The following is a 20,340-nucleotide window of genomic DNA, read 5'->3' on the forward strand; positions in this document are numbered from 1 at the left end:
AGACAAGAAAAGATTTACTACAGATTTTAAAAGACTAGACGTGATAACTAAATACAAACTGTAACGCTTCATGAGATCATAGACCAGAAAGATTTTTTTTCATTTGCTGGAAATGACATAAATGGAACAACTGATAATATTTGAATAGGAGTGCAGATTAAATAGACTGTAGGAATTCCCTGGCTGATGATTCTGGGATTTCACTGCCGGGCCGGGTTCGATCACTGGTCGTGGAATAAGATCACGCAAGCTGTGCCGTGGCCAAAAAAAAAACCCGAACACTATGTTATTATTAATTTAATGAGTTCGACCACTGAACTGATTATGTAGAATAACGTCCTTGTTTTTAGGAAATATCACATTTAAGTGTGTAGAGATAAAGGAACATCATGTCTGCAATTTCCTCTCAGATGGTTCAAAAAATAAAAGATAAAGCAATGGTAAAATGTTACCACTTGGGGAATGTAAGTGAAACGTTTATGGGAATTATTTGTACCAGTTTTGTAACTTTTCTGTAAAGTCTGAATTATTTTAAGATGAAAGGTTAATAAAATTACTGGAGTCACTTACGGAAAGAAAAAATCTAGTATTAAGCCATCGGTAACATTTAGACAAAATTCGGGAGCGAACGGACTCAGTAGCGGAAGGAAAGATGTAAGAACGTTAAAATAGGAAGTCGAAAGGAATGAGGACAGAGTCACAACGGAAAGCACAGCTTCTGTGCCTTCACCCTTAAGTCTTAAGAGACAACCTCCCTACAAATTACCCGCGGTATCAACTAAGCCAATCCAGCAATTCCAGTCCGGGAAAAGGAGCGCGGCCTCCGCAAGATCCGGCGAGCTCCGCCTTGTTTTCCCAGTGAGCATGCGTGCGCGTACGGGCGAACGTCCCAACCAATCGGTACCCACGTCGGCGTCTCGTGCATCGCAGGGGCGGGGCGGCCTTCTACACATGCGCACAGTAGGGTGGGTTTTCTTCCTTTTCGCCGAACGCCGCCAATATGGTGAGTGTCCCGGTCGTGGGCTCCGGGTCTGCTTGCCATGCTGTTCCATCTCTACTTGGGTTGGGGAGTGGAGGCGCGGAATGGCGCCCAGTGGGTCTTAGGTAGCGCGCGGTGAGGGTCCTTGGGTGGGCAGGATATGGAGTTGGCAGCTTTCCGGATGCGCGCCCGACGAGCGCGTGTGGGGCCCGGTAGGCCTGGCGCTGCCTGGGCCACGCGTGCGCGCTTCGGCCGCCTGCGTCGAACCGGTGGTGTGGCCAGTCGCTTGGCCCGGCCGCTGGGGCCAACCCGGGATGGGGCTGGTGATCCGGCCGTGCAGGCCCCATAGGCCAGCGGGAACTTGGCTTTTGCCGCCGCCTCTGCGGATTTCGTCTAAGTTCCATGGCACCTGGGCGTGTTACCCTCAACATTCTTTTTCCCTGTTGTTAGCCACGCTGCCTTTAAAGCTGCAAAGTCTTGCAAACTAGGGAGTATGTTTAATCATTTTCTCTCCCCCACCTCTCAATTTTAGGTGTTCAGGCGCTTCGTGGAGGTTGGCCGGGTGGCTTACGTCTCCTTTGGGCCTCATGCCGGGAGGCTGGTCGCGATTGTAGACGTTATTGATCAGAACAGGGTAAGTGCAAAGGAAGAGTGTCACAGCTTCACATGGCAGTGGATGGTATGCAGTGTAGATGATAATGGTAATTGTCCCAACAGCCGTCTTAGGATAGGAGTACTACGGGTGGTAGCTTTATTTTAGGAAACCCAATGCAGATAGGGGTTAGGAGTACAGACTTGAATTGGTGGGTACGAGTAATACTTATGCTCCTTCAGCTAAGCAGAGTTTTTAACTAATTATGGGCTAAAACATAGGTGAGGTTTAAATCAGTTATTATGTTTAAAGCAAGTTTAGAACAAAGCCAGGCACACAGAAATCCATTGTTTGCTATTGTCACTATTAGAGCACCACAGCTGAGGGATTGACCAAAGGCTGTGAATAAGAATAATCATAAAGTTATTTGTTGGGAATGCAAGGGTTAAAAGTTTTAAATTATGTAGTTGGGTTTTATGCTGTGCTGTTGCTAAGTCTTTTTAACCTTTAAAGAAAAGAATTTAAATATAAGGATTTGATGATTCTGAAAGGAATAATGTATAGAATATTTGCATTTTGGATGCTGTTACCTTTTTACACTGAGATCCTTGATTTTACGTCTTCTAGGCTTTGGTGGATGGACCTTGCACTCAAGTAAGGAGACAGGCTATGCCTTTCAAATGCATGCAGCTCACTGACTTCATCCTCAAGTTCCCACACAGGTAACTATCCACCAACCATCACCCCTCCCCTAGTTTTGTTAATGCTAGCAAAAGCTTGCTTATTTTAATTTAGAAATGTTTTTGCTATTTTGTTGTTTTTCTCTTGAGAACATAGTAAGCAGTGTGAAAGTGAGAGCAGTTTAGAAGAGGGATTTACATCGTAGAAGTGAACAGGCATTATTTACTTCTGAAATTCCCTGCGGTCCGGTAGTTCTCTGGTTTTCCCTTTATCCAGATTTCCCATCCTTTTTCTCTTGTTCCCCTTTCTTTCAGGTTTTACACAACAAAAGCCTCCCTATATATGTGGTTCGCCCAACATATGTTAGTCCATTTTAGCTTCAGAACAAAACTACCGATTGTGTCTTGCAACTCTATCATTAGTTGAGCTTTTTGTATGTGTCGGCTATTTAATATACATCATCTCCTTATGACAGCCACAAAGAGGTTCTATTCCCAGTTGTTTGTAAGGGATTAAGGCATTCTGTGATTCTTGACATGATTTAGGTTATAGAAGTTAAACACTATGGTGTGTTGCTGTGCAATGACAGTTGTTTGCAATGGAATATGTGCTGTGACATATTACTAGTTTATTTTCTAAGCATACTGGGTTTTGATATTTGAAAGGAATTTCAAAATGATTATAATTCCATTTTATGGTGTTTGAACACAAATCTTTATAAGCGTTATTGTACAAAATAAAAGCATAAGGCATGATGATTTACTTTACATCATTCTTTATGAAAAGGAAAATGCTTTCTACACATCCACTATTTGAGTGATATTATATACATGATCAGGTGATTTTTAAACCCAGAAAGTGGAATGGTTTGCATATTTTTATTAAAATTGTGTTTGAGATTATAAGACATTCCTGGCTTAGTGAACACTGTTCAAACATGTAAAAGATATTGATACATTGTGCCAGGTGGTGTGTTTTCTATGGAGACAACTAGAGCTGGAAGTAGAAAAAATGAGAAGGGTTCTTTTGGCATTTTCCTTATGCTTTTTTAATTTGAGGGGTATAAATTGTGCTTTTTCAGAGGATGAAAAGCTGTCCTTGGATCTGTGTGGCTTCAAAGATGATATCTATCTGTTTTTTATTTTTTGGCTACACTAGGTGTTAGCTGCGGCATGCGTGTGGGATCTAGATCCCTGAGCAGGAATCGAACCTGGGCCCCCTGCATTGGGAGCACGGAGTCTTAGCCACTGGGCCACCAGGAATGTCCCAAAGATGATTTCTTAATCTATGGTATTGGCTCTTTCTAGTGCCCGCCAGAAGTATGTCCGAGAAGCCTGGGAGAAGGCAGATATCAATGCAAAGTGGGCAGCCACAAGGTGGGCCAAGAAGATTGAAGCCAGAGAAAAGGTAATGATTTAGAGTCATTTGAATTTGGACCTTTTCTGGGGAAGATTAGAAGGTGGTATGACAGAGATTTTTTTTTTTTTTTTTTTTTTTTTTAACAGAAAGCCAAGATGACAGATTTTGATCGTTATAAAGTCATGAAGGCAAGGAAAATGGTAAGTTTTTAATTAATTCAGGATTTTTGTATTCTAACCCTAAACTTGTTTGTCTGGTTAATTCTGCTTGCCTAAGCTTACAGACCAAAGTTGACTTATAGGAGTCTTACACATCATAAGGGTTGTCTTCTATACATACATATTCCATACATATAAGATGGATATGTGTTTTGTATGCATATATGATAAACATTTCTATTGAAATTTTTCAGAGGAACAGACTAATCAAGCTTGAAGTTAAGAAACTTCAAAAGGCAGCTCTCCTGAAGGCTTCTCCCAAGAAAGCACTTGCTGCTAAGGGAGCAGCTACAGCAGCTGCTGCAAAGGTTCCAGCAAAAAAGATGACTGCTGCTGGTAAGAAGGCTCCAGCCCAGAAGGTTCCTGCCCAGAAAGCTGCAGGCCAGAAGGCAGCACCTCCTCCAAAGGCTCAGAAGTGTCAGAAAGCTCCAGCCCAGAAAGCACCTACTCCAAAGGCATGTGGCAAGAAAGCATAAGAGGCTGTTATAAACAGAATAAAGGTTCTTTATGACATGCTGGCAAATCTGTTTAATGTATGGATTAAAGTCTGTTACTGGGGCCGGGATTATGAGGCAGATTGATGGTAGGGTTGTTAATGTTGTCATTGGAGAATGGGTTCCTTAGTCCCACTCTGCCCAGACTCAGTCATCACACAAAGTCATAAGTAATGTTCTCATGGGAAATCGTGATAATTAGACCACTGGGTTAATTTTTTTCCCTTGTACAAATATATTTCCCATAAATAAGTAAAATCCCAGCTGCTTTTGATGCTCAAGTTTAGTAAATTTTCTTATAAAAATAAACTAGGAAAACAAATACATTATACATTGGTTCCTTAAAGTTTCTGGTTCCCAATCATTTCTAATCAAAAGCTGGCTTCTGAGCCTCACTGGAACAAGGAGGACAGCTCATTTTTGCTTGGTGGTATTAATAGGCAGGTGATACAGTGTAATAGTTTCTGTGATAGAGGAAATACAGGCAATTCTGGGTTACCTGTCCTTGTCTGAGGGGGTTGTCTAAAGTGGAATCTTCAGCTTCCACCCAAAAGAAAGATGGTGTAAGGGGAAGGGTGGTATGAACCTCAGGAACATAGAGGACTGGCCAGAGAGAGACCACTGGACCCGGAAGCCAGTTGTTGGGTCTGTGTTGGGCAGGTGGGGTGTAAGAAGCCATAAGGTGTTTTTAAACGGAGTGATACCTGAGATTTCAGATCGTGTGCTGTTGAACTGAATGAAACCAGGCAACAAGAGTGGGAAGGTCAGATGGTGTCAAGCTTGGCTGTATTCCTTACCTTGACAAGAGTCCAAAATAAAGTGGCAATGGTGATGCCATTTGGTAGTCTTGATGTTAATGTAAATAAGTGATGTCTTCTACTAGTCTTGGTTTACCACTAGTGCTTCTGTCCCACCTTTTCTTCTTGGATAATTTTTTTTTTTTTTTTAAGTTTCATGAACTGCATTCTCTAGTATTCCAGGTAGCATTCATGAGTAATAAACTTTTGAATGCTTGCTTGTCAAAGTATTTTTATTGTGTGCTTATGAGTTTTTACAGAACATCTGATAGCGAATATATGGATTTTTTTGTTTTGCTTTTTCCCCCACACCATTTCTGTAATTCACACTTCAGTTAAATTCTGACCCTTAACTACCCAGGTGAGCCTCAGGTTAAGGGGTCTGCCCCGACTTCAGACGTCAATTGCAAGTCCCAGGCCTCCTGTACTTCTCACTGTGCAGCTGAAAATTGGAGTTCCCATGACTCCTTCCTTAGGTTTAACAGTTTATTACAGCTAAGGCTCATTGCAGAACTGGGAAATACGTTACCAGTTTGTCACAAAAGATAAAACTAGGGAACAGCCAAGTGGAAGTGCATGGGTCAAGGTGTGGGGGGAAGGGGCATACAGCTTCCCTGCCCTCACTAGCTTACCACCCTGCCAGCACCTTCATGTATTCATCCTGGAAGCTCTGAGCCCCCCATCCCTTGAGAGTTTTTATGGAGTTTCATTAGGTAGGCACGTTTGTTAAAATATTGGCCATTGGTGATTAGCTAGATCTCCAGCCCGTCTCTGCTCCAGGCGGTGGGGGTTAGCATTCAAGCCACGTGGTCCCAATCCCCTGGTGGATTCCTCTGGTGACGAGGACCCCCCAACTGTCACCCCCGAAGTTAGGAGCCCCCAGCTGCTGACTTACCAGGAAACACAAAGGCAGTCTCACTACTCCGGAGACTCCAAGGATTTTAGAAACTTCTTGTGTCAGAAAGAAGTGAAGACCAAACATTTTTTTAAATTTAATTTGTTTAATTTTTGGATTTTTTGGCCACGTGCCATGTGGTATCTTAGTTCCCCAACGAGGGATGAACCTGCGCACCCTGCAGTGGAAGCGAGGAGTCGTAACCACTGGACCACCAGGGAATTCCCCAAATTTGTATTTCTTAAATCACAGTATTACAGCCTGTATCTGTGTGGTAGTTTAGAACCAGAAGTTGTTATAAGTGCTTTGCATGAATTGACTGAGTCAGTTAATCCATTGAATTTATGGGTTTGAAACTATTACCATTCTCAACTGAAAAACTGAGGAAAAGGTTAGTAATTCGCACAAGGCCATACAGTGAATAAATGGTGGAGACAGGATTTGAACCTGGATAGTCAGACCCCTGACTTCATGATTTTAGGTCACAGTCCAGGCCATCAGCCACTAAAGTGGGAGAATGGGGCTTTACATTCATTAGGTTAAGTTCCTGCTAGCAAATCTTAGCGCCAGAACTCGAAGCATCACAAGAAGTATAACGTCATCACAAGTGGTAACTGTCCTTGAGGAAGTGATCGTCAACTTGGGGTGAGCAGCCATAGGGAAGAGCCGGTGCGGGAGCAGTAGTCTGAGGTCTGGCTTGGGGGAGCCATGGAGAAGGGCCAGCCTCCCGGCTTCCTAGAGAGGCGCCCAGGGCGCCGGCCGGGAGCGCTTCCGCCTTGGCTCTGTTCGGCTGGGCTGCCGGCACTCAGCGAGCGGCTGGGCATTACGCGACCCTGCTCCCCAGTGGCCCAGCCCTCCCCATCCGGAGCTCGGGCGTCAGGACCTGGCACTCGCTGCGGAGGGGCCCTCGGGGCGCCACAAGCCTGGTCCCAGCCTTCTGCCGGAGAGGCGCGATAGACCTTCCTGCCTCGAAGAGCCGGCCGGATCTCCTCTGATTCGCGGTACTCAAGGTGGGGTCAGGTGACGTTTGGGGTCGCCTGCTTCCCAGGGTGGAGTGTCCAGATGTGGATGTGGTCTCCGGTCCGCATCGCCCACTGGGACGTTGAGCGTCTTAGCTTTTCCTCCCGGGGTCAGAACACCCCTTGCATTTTTTTCCAAAGCCGGTGCAGAGGTCCACGGACCCCTTTTACCCTACTTTCTCTCCAGAAGCTTGTTTAGAGTCTGCCATTCATGATCAGTAGAAGCATTCAGTGCAGACTACTTAGTAATGCATTCACAGTGGGTCAGGGATTTTCTTAAAAACCATGAATACACTGCAGTCCTTGACTCTTGCTTCAGAGATTCTTTCTAGGAATTTACGTCCTCACCAGGCAAATTTATAGAGTGTACAAAGGAGCAGTTGCAGCACACAATGAATCCCTAGCGAGGGTGCAGTGAGGCCATCCACAGTGTCCTAAGAGTACGTTTCCAAGGATAGTGGCGAGGAGACTGAGGGAAGAGGTGGCAAGTGTGGGAAACAACACAGGGTGTCTCATTGTGGTTCTTTCTCCTCTTAGCTCTGCAGGTTCTTGCTCTTCCAAACAGAGAGGGCACCGCACGAAGCCAGGGGTCATCAGCCATGCTCCAGAAATGGTCCCAGGTGAGCTGAGCTTTCTTCCAGCTTTCCATATTCAAAACAGATATGAAAGGGCTTTACAGGACCCATAGCCTGCCTTGGACAGTCCTGTGCTTAGCTTTGCATCCATCAAAGAGTGTGGCAAAGGAGTGTGTTAGGGGAGTTGATGAGGGAGAGTGAGATAAACTTGGGAGGATCAGGTTGGGAAAGAGGGGAGCACCGGCCAAGAAATTCTCCTAGAAACTGAGAATCTATGTCCATGCAAACTGCAAGTATGGTGCACAGATGAGCAGCTTTGGTCTCACTAGGGGGCTCATTAGAAAGGCAGAACCTCAGATCTCCTGAGTCAGAAGATACATTTGTACAATATCTGGGGAATTAATGGGCAAGTTAAAATTTGGGGAGTGCCAGTCTGCGTGACAATACACAGAGGAAGGCTGCCTCCTAAGATTAAACAGGCATGCCCATAAGAGGAGTTTACTCTGCAGACCACGGAGTCAGGGTGCAATGAAGCCCAAACAGGGAGCATTGGAGGGTGTGGATTGATGAAGGAGGTGAATTCTTGGAGGAATGCTGAGTTTGGAGCTGAAGCCAGTGCCTCTAGCCCATTGCAAAGACTGCAGCTTAACCTGCGTAAGAGACTGTATCCATTGTTGGCACAAATTCATGCAGCATTGGAGGAAGTTTTCCCTCCAGAGTTTTCTTAGTGGTACAGGATAATTTCAGTAAATTTTTCTCCAGAGTCCTACATCATGTAATGAGAAAGCTGGGTATATCATGTAATGGATGTATCATATAATGAGAAAGGTCCATCCCAGAAACTTAAGAGCAATGTGTACTTGGTTCATTTTTCTGGACACTGGACCATCCACTTCTGTTTCAGCACTTAAGCCAACATTAGTTCTGTGTCAGGAAATGTTTAAACAACTTTGGGGACAGTCTGTTCTCTCCAAGTGCTTTGTCTGGACTATAGTAGTCATGGGGGATTATGTTCCACTAAGAGAACCCCAAGCGACAGTCGCTTAAACAAGATAGAAGCTTCTCTCTCACAGCAAAGAAGTCTGGGAGAGGCAGCCTAGGGCTAGTGTGGCAGCTCCACTGTCATCACACATCCAGGTCCTTTATTTTTTTAATAAATTACTTTCGTTTTTAAAATTAATTATTTATTTTCGGTTGTGTTGGATCCTCGTTGCTGCGTGTGGGCTTTCTCTAGTTGCAGCGAGTGGGGACTACTCTTCGTTGTGGTGTGCGAGCTTCTCATTGCGGTGGCTTCTCTTGTTGCAGAGCACGGGCTCTAGGCATGCGGGCTTCAGTAGTTGTGGCACGTAGGCTCAGTAGTTCTGGCTTGCAGGCTCTAGAGCGCAGGCTCAGTAGTTGTGGGTCACGGGCTTAGTTGCTCCGCAGCAGGTGGGATCTTCCCAGACCAGGGCTCGAACCCGTGTCCCCTGCATTGGCAGGCAGATTCTTAACCACTGCACCACCAGGGAAGTCCTCCATGTTCTTTCCGTCTTTCTGTTCCACTGTCCTAGCACTGGCTTTCATGCCAAAGGTTACTTCATGATCCAAGGTGGCTGCTTGATTTCCAGCTGTCATGTGCATTCCAGCTAGAAGAGATGCTAAAAACTCAAACCTCTCAGCTGAGTTGCTCTCTTTTAGGACCTCTCAGAGGTGAGATAGATAGATAGATAGAACTGTCAGCCTTTGCTCGTCTCTATGAGAAACATTTGTTATTTGGAATCTTTTAGGAAGTTCCCCTAATCTCATCTGTGGTTGTAATAAGTGCTGAGATTTATATAACATCATGTGCCAGGTGATGTTTGCTTTACACATATTAATTCATTCCATCCTTACAAGAGCCCCATAAGCTAGGTACTGCTATTATCCCAGTTTTCCAAATGAAGAAACTGAGGCACAAAAAGTTAAGTGTCTCATCCAAGTTCATACAGCTAATGGCTATAGGGATGGGATTTGAACCTAGGGAGTCTGGCTCTAGAGCAGGGTTTGTCAACCTCAGCACTGTTGACATTTTGGGCCAGGTAACCCTTTGCTGTGGGGGACCCTCCTGTGTCCCCCACAGTAACATCCGTCCCTGGCCTCTACCCACTAGGTGCCAGTAGCATCACCACCACCCGACAGTTGTGACAACTAAAACCATCTCCAGGCATTGCCACATATTCCCTGTTGAGCACAGTATCACCCCCACCCCGCCCCGCATTGAGAACCACAGCTCTAAACTCTGTGCTGTTAGCCGTTATGCTGTGCTGCTCTGTTATCTGCTTCCCACAGAGAGGAATCTGCAACGCTGTTGATTTAATAATGGAGAAGGAGGAAGTACTAGCAAAGGACCAAAGCAGAGTGATGAGAGATGGAGCCGGACGTTGAGAAGCTGAATATTGCAGAGAACAAAGAACGAAGGACGCGTCGATAATTAGAGAGGAGAGGAGGGTGGAAGCCATAATGTGAAGGAAGAAGGTCAGGGCCATGGTCTCAGCTGTTGACTCTCAAGGAAGTAAAGACAGAATATTACATTCAGGATCAGCAAAGTGTCTGTTCTCTCCACTGTTCAGTAAGGGAGCCACTAGCTACAGGTGCCTATTTAAATTAAAATTAGAAATCCAGTTCATCAGTCACACTAGCCTTGTTTAGATTTCCTGGTCAAGGTCTTATCTGATTTCTTCACTGTACAGTTATTATTTTCCCCTTGCAACTGATAAATCCGTTGGGAAACATTTAAGAGCATGCACATATCCTGCTTCTCATCAAAATTTCCGCCTAGATTTAGCATCCAGCGATGGTTCTTGTCTGAACCAATCTTTACAATGATGGCTTGTAAAGTATCGGATGGCTCCGATACTTCTTTGGTTATTTCTTCCACCCATAAGGGACTAAGAACAAAGAGACGGTTGTTGTCATGACAGACTGGGATAGGGGACAGTGTGATTCAGGGAGGGATATTATAGTAGGACTAATTTATGTAAGTGGTCAGTTCATTTTGAAATTTTTGCTTCCTTATTCAACCTTGTAATAAATGCTCCGATAAAGAGGTCTCACTTTTGTCTATTTGGAAGTGCTTACTATCACTGATCCCCATCATCTAGAAATGGGAATAATAATTCTGACTTCACAGATGTGTTCTAAGGATTGAGCTAATTGATGTGAAAGTAACTGACACGGGACAAGGCACAATGGCCTAAACAAGCTATGACTTTCCTTCTCCCTTGGGAAGGTGGAAACGGCCCCAGTGAGAGGCAGGAAGAGACACACCTGGTGAAGAGGACAGTGTTGGCAGGTCGGACAGAGCTTAGGTGATCAGGGACAGGTCCATGTTGAAGGATGGAGACTGCCTTTCTGTCCCTGGAGTCAGCTGTGTTAGGAAAGGAGAAGGTGACATTGCCTTCATAGGACAAACAGCTTCCTAATAAGGCAAGATGTTGGGAAGAGGAAGAATCGCCCCTCTGTCTATACTAAAAGATATGGAGGGGGCCGTCCAGAGAGGAACTGAGTGGGAGGCCCTGATGGGGGCTTCAGAATGGGTGGAGCCTGGGCAAAAGATACCTGCTGTGGTCATTTTAGAAAACATGCCAGAAAGATGGACCCAGCCCATGGAAGCAGACGCAGGGTTGCTGTGATCACCAGGCAGACAGCAGTAGGTGCTGCACTGTGTGCTTGGGATGACAGTAGTGGGACCCCAGAGGCAAGCACGTTGAAAATGCGGATGCTGGCTGAGGGCTGTGCCTGACTGGGGTGCTGTGTGGCTCTTCCTTCCAGTACACACCCTCCCTAGGGCTCAGAGCCATGGACTCCAGGAGATTCTTCCCTGGAGTTAGGCCGCTCCCTCTGTCCCATCCAGGGCTTGAGCAGGAACCTGTTGTTTCAGGAATCAGTGAGCTTTGAGGACGTGGCCGTGTACTTCACCCAGAACCAATGGGCCAGCCTGGACTCTGCGCAGAGGACCCTGTATAGGGAGGTGATGCTGGAGAATTATGCAAACGTAACTTCCTTGGGTGAGTCCTCCTTCCTTCCTAAAACTCAGCTTTTGCCATTGTGGGCTCCTGGTTTCCTCCTTAATGGATCTGGGATCTCTAATACTACCAGGATTGATGCTGCATGAGCTGAGCTCCCCAATCCCCAGTTGTAGGAGTAGCTGCTGGAGAAAGATCTGGGTTTACTTTGGTTTTTTTGTTTTTTTTGAAAATTATTATTTATTTGTCTGTGCCAGGTCTTAGTTGCAGCATGTGAGATCTTCAGTTGTGGCATGCAGGATCTTTAGTTGCAGCATGCGTGATCTTTAGTTGCATGTGAAATCTTTAGTTGTGGCATGTGAACTCTTAGTTGCAGCATGTGGGATCTAGTTCCCTGAGCAGGGACCGAACCCGGGCCCCCGGCATTGGGAGCGTGGAGTCCTAGCTACTGGACCACCAGGGAAGTCGTCACTTTGGTTTTAAACGAGACTTCTTGGGAATTCCCTGGCGGTCCAGTGGTTAGGACTCCATGCTTTTACTGCCGAGGGCACGGGTTCAGCCCCTGGTCGGGGAACTAACATTCCCACAAGCTGCAAGGTGTGACCAAAAAAAGACTTCCCCTCTTTCCCTGTGGGAACTCTCCTGGGAGGGGCTTTGCTCTGGGCACAGAGCACTGAGAAGGTTCCATGTTTGTTCCTTCACTCTTTCAGTTCCCTGGAGGAGACTCTGGCCCCATCTCCTCTGTGTGAGAGTCTCCTGGGGCTCCCCCATACACACTTCCAATGACAGTGGGAACTTCCTTTGTTCTCAGAGCCAGAATAAACTTCCTCCTGAGCAAAACAGTTTGAGCCCTCCTTACACCCCAGAATCTCTCCATACTGGCCTCACTTCATCTCCTAGGACATCACTTCTTTTTCCACCTGGTAAAGCAGAGGGTGGGCTGAGAGGGGTCAGAGGAGACTCTCCTCAGCTTCCTGTTCCTTTTCTTTCTCCTTCAGCAGCATTTCCGTTCCCCAAACCAGATCTGATATTCCAGCTGGAGCGAGGGAAAGCACCAGGGGGCCTGGATCCCTGGACACCCATCAGGAGAGAGGTGAGAGGTGTCTGCACAGGTAAGCAGGAGAACCTACCATGTTCCTCTTCAGCTTTGCCTCCTTCGGTCTTTTAATGATTTAACATGAAAAAGGTTCCCTTGCTGGAGTTTCAGACCCAAACTGGAAAAGACGAGTCCAAACATTTCATTTTCTGTCATTTTTCTTTGTAAAACTAAAGGATTTCAAACCTTTTGTAGTGAAAATAGGTTTCTGTTGGTCAACTTAAGAATATAAACAGAATAGAGTAAGAACTTGTTTCTGTAAGAATATTTCATATGGGTGTGTGTGAAACTGTACAGGAGAACGGAATGTTTATGAATTCCTGAACACTAAGTTATAAATTAGCTTTTGGAAGAAAGCCTGTTTATTTTGGGGAGTGTTTTTTCTACTTCTGTAAAAAATGCTATTGGCATCTTGATAGGGATTGCATTGAGTCTATAGATGACTTTTGGTAGTATTGATATTTTAACAATATTAGTTCTTCCAATTCATGAACACAGGATATCTTTCCATTTATTTGTGTCTTTTGATTTTTTTTTTCCCTCAATATCTTGTAGTTTTCTGAGTAGATATCTTTCACTCCCTTGGTTAAATTTGTTCCTAAGTATTTTATTGTTTTTGATGATGTTGTAAATGGGATCAATTTCATTATTTCTCAGAAAACTCATTGTTAGTGTATAGAAATTATTCAGATTTTTGTATGTTAATTTTATATCCTGCAACTTTACTGAATTCATTGATTAGATCAAACAGTTTTTTGTTGAGTCTTTAGAATTTTCTATATATAAAATCATGTTAACTGCAAATAGAGACAATTTTATTTCTTCCTTTCCATTTCTGGTACCTTTTATTTCTTTTTCTTGCCTGTTTTCTCTAGCTAGGATTTCCAGTATTGTATTAAATAGGAGTGGTGAGAGTGGGCACCCTTGTCTTATTCCTGATGTTAGAGGAAAAGCTTTCAGCGTTTCACCCTTGAGTATGATGTTAGCTGTGGGCATGTCATTTATGGCATTTATTATGTTGAGATATGTTCTTTCTATGCCTAATTTGTTAAGAGTTTTTATCGTGTATGGATGTTGAATTTTGCGAAATGCTTTTTCTGTATCTATTGAGATGATCATATGCTTCTCTTCTTTCATTCTATTAATGTGAAGTATTGGTTGGTTTGCAGAAAGCATGATTGGGAATGAGTGGTTTCCTTTCTTGAAAGATATTGAATTGAAGTAAATGTAAAGAACCATCCAGAGATTTGGTGTATAGCCTTTCTCATTCAATTGGCCCTGTTCTTATACTCTCTCAATCGCTAATGCTATTCACAACCTCTGTAAACCAAATGCCCCTTTATTATTCACCCACACTCTGTTTTCATCAGTACCTTTAGGTTGACTCCAGCACTTCAGATGACCTTGATGAAACCCTTTCCCAGGGACCCACCTGCAATTGTCAGTGTCTCCCTTTGCCACAGCTACACCTTATTTAGTTAGCCTGCCAGGAGCTTTAAACCAGCATTGTCCAGTAAAGCTTTCTACAGTGATGCAAGTGTTACATATCTGCACTCTCCAATATGGTAGCCATTAGCCACATGAGCACCTGAAATATGGCTAATGCAGCCGAGGAACTGAATTTTTAATTTCGTTCCATTTTGATTAATTTAAATTTAGGTAGCCACATGTGGCTAGTGACCACCTAATCAGACAGTACAGCCTAAAACTATGAAAAAACAGCCTCCAACTGCCTCTTTTAGTTTCTAGATCAGTGGGTTTCAAACCCTAGTGTGCATCAGAATTACTTGCAGGGCTTGTTAAAACACAGACTGCTGGACACCACCTCCAGAGAGCCTAATTTGGCAGATTGGGGTAGGGCCTGAGAATCTGAATTTATAACAAGCTCCCAGATAATGATGGTCCTGGAACCACACTTTGAGGACCACTGTTCCTGAGAATCTTGAACTGTGTTTTTAAAATTCTGGGTTGCAACTCCTCAATGAGTTGTGCTCAGCATTTAAAAATTAGACTAGACTGTGCTAGGCTTAAATAAAATAGACCAAACTTGTATAAAATCTGTCATACGTTCATTACTCTTATTAAGGGTATCATTCTGCGAAACTTTTGTTTCTGTTTCAGTTTTGTACGAGTGTATACGTTTTTGTGTGGAAGCATGTGTGTACTGAGTGAGTCATGGTCAAAATAACTCAAGAAACACTAAGCTAGAAGTTTCACTTTTGGTGCCTGAAAAGGCAAAAACGGCTTCCCTGTTGTAGTGCCACCAGTGAGAGTGTGGGTCCCTCTTGCCCGCCAGTTGCCTTCTCCAGTCCTAGAAGGGTCTTGACTAGCCATGTCTTTTTTCCTTTCATGGGTAAGTCTCTCTCCCAGGGGACAGCACATAGGTTTTGAAATTGCGGTCCTTTTATGAACCCCTCACAACCGGCAGTGTTACAAACTGTTTTTGCCCCAGTCAGACTTGCTATAAAGCACATCTCCTTAACGATTACAGAATACTCTAAAGCATTTGGAGTTTCTTGCCTTGACAGGGCCTTGAGATCCACTGTTGTGGACAGCATCTCCCAGCCCTCTGGACGCTGTGTGGCATGAGAGCTGCTTACCCAGCTCTCTTTGCTGTAATTCAGAGATCTCCTTCCTCTACCTCAGCTCCCTCTGCTTTCCCTTTTTTTTTTTTTTGGCTGCTCTGTGTGGCTTGCAGGATCTTAGTTCCCCAACCAGGGATTGAACCCAGGCCCACAGCAGTGAAAGCACTGAGTCCTAACTACTGAACCACCAGGGAATTCCCTCCCTCTACTTTTCTTAATTCCTTTCTATTCCAGCAATTTCTCCACCCCATTCCCATTTTTCTTCTTCCATTCGTCTCCATTAACAGTTTCTGCTGTCTGCACTGGTTTTGCTGTCTTAATGGCATTGCTTTCCTTCTCCACCTCCAGTATTTTTTTTTTTTTTTTTTTCTGTACATGGGCCTCTCACTGTTGTAGCCTCTCCCGTTGTGGAGCACAGGCTCCGGACGCACAGGCTCAGTGGCCATGGCTCATGGGCCTAGCCACTCCGCGGCATGTGGGATCTTCCCGGACCGGGACACGAACCCGTGTCCCCTGCATCGGCAGGCGGACTCTCAACCACTGCACCACCAGGGAAGCCCCACCTCCAGTGTTTTTAACTGTTCCTTCAGGGCACCATCAGGAGGCTATGTCTCCCTCCAAAAAGTATATATGTCCTGGGAAAGCTAGTACTGCTTAATCCCTTTCTCCTTCTAGCATAAATAAGTGACTGTTATGTTTTCTTTTTTCTTTTCCTTTTTTTTTCTTTGATACCTTTATCTTTATGTAATGCCCTTCTTTGTTTTTTTGTCACAGTCTTTGTTTTAAACTATATTCTCTCTGGTATGAGTATTGCTACTCCAGCTGGTATGAGTATTGCTACTCCAGCTTTCTTTTTGTTTCCACTTGCATGGAATATCTTTTTCCGTCCCTTCACTTTATCTGTGTGTGTGTGTGTATTTATTTATTTTAATTTTTACTTTATATTGGAGTATAGTTGATTAACAGTGTTGTGTTAGTTTCAGGTGTACAGCAATGTGATTCAATTATATTATGTTTTCTTTTTATCATGCTAGGTTGTAAAACCAAGACTGAGAATGAAGGGCAAACTCCAGAGCTGAGCATTTCTAAAGGACCAGAGTCACACAGACCGATAATGGAGGTACTGCTGCTGGATGTTCCCCAGCACCCTCACTTTGAGAACAGCTTAGAGAAGCTGAAACTGTATGACACGGGGAAGAAAACAAACTCAAAGAATGGCGATTTCACAGATTTGCCAGTCCAGGATCATACATCTTCCACTGTTGAAAGAGAAGAGATAGCCAGACAACTGGAAGGAAGATGTGGTGTCCACACACATCTCATTGCAAAGCAGGGCCTCCCTAGAGAACAGGTATTTTATAAATGTGGTGAGTGTGGCAGATATTTCAACCAACGTTCAGACCTTCACCAGCATCAGAGAATTCACACGAATGAGAAGCCCTACAAATGCAAAGAATGTGGGAAAGCCTTCAGATATAACTCAAAACTGTCACGGCACCAGAAAATCCACACTGGGGAGAAACCGTACCCGTGCCAGGAATGTGGACAAGCCTTCAGTCAAAACTCCCACCTCCTTCAGCATCAGAAACTCCATGGGGGAGAGAAACCCTATGAATGTAGGGACTGTGGGAAAACCTTCAGCTACAACTCAAAACTTATCTGGCATCATCAAATCCACACTGGGGAGAAACCCTTTAAATGTAAGGAATGTGGGAAGGCCTTTCAGTGTAGCTATGACTGCGTCATCCATGAGCGAATCCACACTGGGGAGAAACCATACGAATGTAAGGAGTGTGGGAAAAGCTTCAGCTCGAATTCAGTCCTGATTCAGCATCAGAGAATCCACACTGGGGAGAAACCTTACAAATGTAAAGAGTGCGGCAAGGCTTTCTGCCAGAGTTCGGTATTTCTCCAACACCAGAGGTTCCACACTGGGGAAAAACTCTGTAAGTGTCATGAATGTTGGAAAACTTTCAGTTGTAGCTCACGCTTTATAATACATCAGAGAATCCACACCGGGTAGAAACCTTATGAATGCCAGGAGTGTGGGAAGGCGTTCAATCAGAAAATCACCCTGGTTCAGCACCAGCGAGTTCACACTGGGGAGAAACCTTACGAGTGTAAGGTGTGCGGGAAATCTTTCAAATGGAGCGCGAGTTTCATTCAGCATCAGAAACTGCATACTAGGAAGAAACCTGCCCAAGTTACAGAGCGGTCCCTGGTTAAGCCCCACTGCCCCACTTCAGTGCTCTCCCCTCCGCCTCCCCAACATGCGAGCCCTGCCCCAGCCATGCCAGGGTCTCCCCCGTCTTCTCCATGTGCAGTGCTGCTTCCTCCCTCTGTGCCTCTCTTCATGCTGCTCCCCTCATCTGAAATGGGCCAAGTCTTCACCTGTCCAAATCATGCATTTCTTTCAGGATCTTGCTTCTCCTGGGAAGTCATCCCCTCATAGCCTGAACCCTTTATCTCATTCCCCCTGAGCTCCCTCATGTTCTCAACTCCATTTTCCCTAGGGTAGCAGACTTTCCTCTGGTCTCCTGGTCATGTCTTTAATGATACTCTTCTGGCCTTCCATAAGTAAATCATTATTGTTTTCCCAGCTCCATTTAAGTTTCATGCTTAAGGACCCTGTTTGATTACCCTCTTCTATCCCCCGGGTAGCAAACGGTAGTATATATATATTTTTTGGGGGGGGGGCATGCCTCACAGTTTGCAGGATCTCAGTTCCCTGACCAGGGATTGAACCTAGGCCACAGCAGTGAAAGCCGGGAATCCTAACCCCTAGCCCACCAGGGAACTCCCTGTAGTATTTGCTCTTTATCATGCCCAGTTTTGGCCTACCATCAGTCTGCTCCTGCCTTCTGGGGCTACTAGAGTTGGAAGAGTTGGCAGAACATTTTGGGCTTTAGGGGGATGTCATTACAATGAGATGAGCCATAGTAATTCAACAAGTAGGGAAAACGCAGAGTCTGTGGGAGGAAGTAATCAGAAAAAGTATCCAATGATTACCTTCAGTATTTAAGGAGCACCATTTGGTGGGACCAGTAGCAAATTTCATTGTGGGGAATCTGAGCCTTGGATTATCTATTACCTTGATAATGACCATTATGAGGATCTTGTGTAACTAAGCTATAGTGCAAGGAAATAATCAGTGACAAGAATATGATTGAAAGGGGATGTGCTTTTTCTGTTTGGGTTTCTCTGCTGTTCCCATCCATATCATTGTTTACTTTTAGTGCCCACTCAACTATGTAGGTACAAAAAGTGACTTGGGCTTGTGCAATTGAGGGCAGGTGCCTGGGTGTATATCTAAATTATACATGGGATGATGCTGTTGGCATCACTCTGGGGAACACCAGAGGGAAGGAGAAGAGAAACCCAACAGTGACTTGCTGTAGCTCCTGCCTTAGAAGAGAGCTCATTCCTGATCAGTTACCATACGTGCATCAGCCTGTTATCACACCTACTCCATGTCCCCTATCATTCATTTGTGAGGGGTGGTGCTTTTGAATTAATTTCCTAATGAACGACTTTGGTAACACCAAAAAGAAGAGTTTAAAGGACGCTAATCTTACCAGATGTTATGATCTCACTGGCTTGGCCACACTGTCCATCCAGTGGTTAGAGGCCCTGCCCTTTCTCAGAATCACTGCTTCAGGACAGTGTAGTGACGTGGAAGGGTACTTTAAATAATTACATGGGGATAAGTACTAAGAAAAGGATACATACATTGTCATTATAACACCATAAAATTGTCTCTAAGGGAGGGCAAAGAAAGATGGTTTTGGTTTTGGTTTTGGTCAGGCTTATTGAGATATACTTTATAGACAGTAAAATTCACCCTTTTAAAGTATACAGTTTGGTGAGTTTTGACAACTGAATACATTTGTGTAACCAAGATACAGAAAAGTTCTATTACCCCAAAAAGCTCCCTCAGCACAGGGAGAAAGTTAAAAGGTTGGCAGGATGTTAAGGATATTTTCTTTATTTTCATTCCTTGATTAAGTTTGTGCAATACATAGAATTCAGGGGACTAAAAGGCAGAAACCAAACTTACTTACCCAGCTGTGGTCAGAGCTTCCAGAATATGCAAAGATGCCTCATCCAGAATCATTGTTAAGAAAAGCAATCAAAATATAGGAAAATGACAATAACTGTGGTTTCTTTATCATACATATTTCTGACACATGCACACATATATATGTGTGTATATGTGTGTGTGTCAAAAACATAATATATATGTAATATGTGTGTATATGTATGTATGTGTATATATATGTGTGTAACTATGTAAATTTTGTCCTATTTATTTTCCTAAAACACCATTAAACAAGAAGGGGCTCCTGGGAGGATTATAGCAAGGAAGGGCACCTGGGAGGATTATAGCAAGGAAGGGTGGGGGTGAGAGACTCTAAACTAGCCAGACTTCAGAAAAGGGGAACTTCTAAATATAGTTTGGAAGGGAGCAGATTATACCATGAGAAGAAAGCAAGGAGTGAGGGAAAAGTAAACAGATCTGCTCTGGGCTGAAAGTGGCTTTTGAGTGCTCACAACAAAGAGATTTATGGGTTTCTGACTTTGGTGACTTTTATTTTCTCATTTATTTCTTCCTTTATTCATTAATTCAACAGGCATTTAGAGCTTTTTCCTGTTGTTAATTGAATGTTATCACACAGCCTCCACAGCACCTACTAGGTGCTGAAAGGTGAGCGACATGCTGTCCTTTCTGATGCAGGGACCAGCATTGCCAGGTGTCTGGCACTTAATTAGACACTCAGGAGTTTTTTTGAAAAGGGCCATAATGTAGCTCACAGAAAGGACACGTGTAAAAATAAACTCACACAAAACTTAGTGTTCTGGGGCTTCCCTGGTGGTGTAGTGGTTAAGAATCCGTCTGCCAATGCAGGGGACACAGGTTCGAGCCCTGGTCCGGGAAGATCCCACATGCCGCAGAGCAACTAAGCCCGTGCACCACAACTACTGAGGCTGCATGCCTAAAGCCCATGCTCCACAACAAGAGAAGTCACCACACTGAGAAACACGCACAGCGCAACGAAGAGTAGACCT

At 44.4% G+C, this 20,340-nt stretch overlaps 2 protein-coding genes across 2 annotated transcripts; both read left to right on the forward strand.

Moving 5' to 3' along the window:
• Positions 1 to 770: 770 nt before the first annotated feature.
• Positions 771 to 4,356, forward strand: RPL14 (ribosomal protein L14). The gene is made up of 6 exons (XM_032650164.1): positions 771 to 1,003; positions 1,512 to 1,613; positions 2,199 to 2,293; positions 3,560 to 3,659; positions 3,758 to 3,811; positions 4,024 to 4,356. Exons 1-6 carry the CDS (start codon positions 1,001 to 1,003, stop codon positions 4,303 to 4,305), a joined length of 636 nt encoding a protein of 211 aa, XP_032506055.1. The 5' UTR covers positions 771 to 1,000; the 3' UTR covers positions 4,306 to 4,356.
• Positions 4,357 to 6,698: 2,342 nt separating this feature from the next.
• ZNF619 (zinc finger protein 619) lies at positions 6,699 to 20,125 on the forward strand. The gene is given in 6 exon segments (XM_032648755.1): positions 6,699 to 7,025; positions 7,572 to 7,654; positions 11,508 to 11,634; positions 12,591 to 12,704; positions 16,308 to 17,650; positions 17,652 to 20,125. Coding segments are annotated over 5 exon segments (1,707 nt in total). The 5' UTR covers positions 6,699 to 7,025; positions 7,572 to 7,633; the 3' UTR covers positions 17,754 to 20,125.
• Positions 20,126 to 20,340: the final 215 nt, after the last annotated feature.

The sequence above is a fragment of the Phocoena sinus genome, chromosome 11 (assembly GCF_008692025.1).
Source record: "Phocoena sinus isolate mPhoSin1 chromosome 11, mPhoSin1.pri, whole genome shotgun sequence".
NCBI classification, from domain to species: Eukaryota; Metazoa; Chordata; class Mammalia; order Artiodactyla; family Phocoenidae; genus Phocoena; species Phocoena sinus.